General features: G+C 37.3%; 1 protein-coding gene across 1 annotated transcript in view; it reads right to left on the bottom strand.

Annotated features, from left to right (window-relative positions):
• Positions 1–2,793, bottom strand: part of LOC106523294 (WD repeat, SAM and U-box domain-containing protein 1) — a 10,482-nt gene that overhangs the window by 5,097 nt on the left and 2,592 nt on the right. Inside the window, exon 3 of the mRNA XM_014016673.1 lies at positions 1,943–2,074. Within this exon, the coding sequence (XP_013872127.1) occupies positions 1,943–2,074 (132 nt within the window). The remainder of the gene's footprint in view (positions 1–1,942; positions 2,075–2,793) is intronic.

Below are 2,793 nucleotides of genomic sequence, written 5' to 3'. Positions count from 1 at the left end.
ATTTTGCTGCATTTAATCGTGAATACAACATACAGAACCCTATAAAAGTAGTGATAAATAAACAATATCAAAAACAAAACGCATTATGCCGCCTATATTATTAGACACAAATAATATTTTGACATCTCTGACTTGCCAAATTTTATTTTCACTTTCATCATTTTATTTTCAACTGCTTGTAATTTTAACTGTCTTGAGTGTTTATAGAAATGGTTTTTACCAGCTTCTAGCCAAGATTYTGACRTTTCTGTAGATACCAAACAGGTCTATGTTCAACTRAAAGAAYTTAGAGTWATTAAAGTAGAAAACTGGGGCTTAAGAGATGAATGAACCAATTGGCGGGCCGAACTTTGGTCACTCGGGCCGCCAGTTGAATWGCCCTGCATTGARGGGTGTTCTGCAGATTTAAGTGGGACCAAACAGGACAACTAGAGGACAGTCTGGGAGACTGAAGCTAGCTGATTTTCAACAGGGAGCTAAGATTACTATTAGCAAATTTAGCATTTACTCCATTGTTTGTCTACATAACTTGTTCCAGTCTCCTCCTCAAAAACAAAGCCTGTCCCAAACCCCTGACAGATGAACATTTATGTCAACTTTTAGTGAAACTAAATCCTCCTGAGGACGTCATGCTTCTCCTCCACCTCTGTTCATTACGGCCAATCATCAAGCTTCTGACAGGACGTTGTGTAAAAACCAATTTTAGAAACAATCCTCATGCATATTTTGGATTTATTGAAATATTAATATTTTTCTTTAAAGTTTTCTCAACAGGTGGACAGGACACAGCTGGTGTTAATGCAGCTAACTTGTTTCAGATCTGCTCCAGTCCTGCAGCAGTCTGAGAGAAACCATCTGAAACATGTGGAGCAGGATTCAAAACCTGTGCAACACTGAATGCCACATCCTGAGATAGGACAATTTTTTTCTATCAAAGTGTGGAAGTCGGCAAATAAAAACTGGATCGCCACATCCAGATAAGATTACGGTAATGTCAATTTTATGGTCAGCGTTAAAATTATACAGGAATGTGATTATTTGTTTTTCTTCATCTGTACTGAAGAAAACATCTTATGAATCACTGAACAGGTTTTAATTTAACTAACAAAGTAATGACCGCATTGACATCTGGAACTGATTTACTTTTGGAGGCAATCCAATTCAAATTGGCTACAACAGCTAATTGACCTTGATGCAGTTAATTTTACAGATCTGATAATAGCTAGTAGTAATTCATACACTCCATGCCAACAGATTATGTGTGTATGAGATTTCATCCAATCTTATTCTCAAGATTTGATCAAAATGACTAAAGCTAAGGTTGTTAGGCCTTTTGTCTATATTCTTGTTCCTGCTCACAAACCTGTGCTTTGGTTCTCTGGCTCCAGTTCGTATAAAGACTGGACGCTACACTACTGGGTGGCTCTAATCTGGTTTTCAGAGGGATAACTGGGGTTTGGGTTAAAGGYCACCATGCAGGTTGCTGTTCTTACTGCACGATGTGGAAGTACAAACAAAAGATTCATGCTGAAACTAAACCCCAAGTCAGAGGAAAAGGATGTTTTTTGCCACTTCAGTAGAAAACAAAACTGAATGTTAGAAAAGGATCTTTTTAAGGAGTCATGTAACTGTTTTAAAGAATGAATGTGCTTTTCATTTCATATGTTTTATGTACCGTTTATGTTGTTTCCCCCTTACCCATCTTCCCATTTTTAAGTGTTTTTGCACTCTCAGGCCAACATTGTAAATAAGAAACTGTTCTTAAYGTTTTGCCTGTTGAAATAAACGTTAAAAAAATAGATGAAAAGCAGCTTATTTTTTTTTCCAATCCAGATATTTTTTGATCAAAGCCATATTTTGAAAAAAAAAAAWTTTTTTTGACCCCTAACCCATCCTCACCAATTCCCAGCTTAGCTATTGTCTCCTTGCTCAGATACTCAACTTCTGATCCGTCGATGTTGTTGGCTTTAAAAACTGACAAGTTCCTTGAGTCCATCCTCATGTAGCCAAGTCTGCATGTCCTGCTCCGTCCAATCAGCAAGCAGCAGCCTGGAGTGACCCGGCAGCTTCCTTCCTATAAGAGAAACAAAAAACASAGGATGTTAGGAAGTGCTGAGCTATTACACGCCAATCTCCTGCAAACAAACAGCTTCCTSTCAAGTTCCACAAAAAGAAAAGGATATTCACTGTTGGCTGACATGGGTGTGATAATTACTTTCATGTGCACCCACCCACATGTAAACACACACAGCCATATTTCCATCACTTCAAAAAGAACGTGACATTAAAAGCGGCTCAGATAATGAATTAATGATGGTGAGTTTGAGAATGTTTTTTTTTATTTAAAAAGAGTTTCCTCAGCTTGAGTAAGACACAAACAAGCCTGACCTCACAGGGAGGCCTTCAATTAAAATTAAATGAATAAATAAAAAATGCCACAAGTTTATTACTTCAGGTTTCAAGAAACTCAGACCTTCACTCATCATCTGAATGAGCAGAAATCATTTATCTCCAAGACAAACTGGCTGCTTAGCTGACACAAAAACAGTTTTAACTTCTTTTTTTTTTTTTTTTGATGTGGTAATAACTAAGTCATCCTCGCACAGATACTGAGCACCAAACACACATTGTGCATTCATGTGTAATGCCATTTCTGAAGTTTGATCAGTACGACTAGAACCTCATCACGTCTCAGCAGAAGATGGTTTGAATTTTAATTTGACAGTATACAGCGGGTAAAATAAGTATTGAACACGTCACCATTTTTCTCAGTAAATATATTACTAGAGGTGC

Source organism: Austrofundulus limnaeus, unplaced genomic scaffold, assembly GCF_001266775.1.
Source record: "Austrofundulus limnaeus strain Quisiro unplaced genomic scaffold, Austrofundulus_limnaeus-1.0 Scaffold152, whole genome shotgun sequence".
Lineage (NCBI taxonomy): Eukaryota > Metazoa > Chordata > Actinopteri > Cyprinodontiformes > Rivulidae > Austrofundulus > Austrofundulus limnaeus.
The sequence above is the reverse complement of the archived record's forward strand: the minus strand, read 5'-3'. Positions and strand labels throughout refer to the sequence as shown.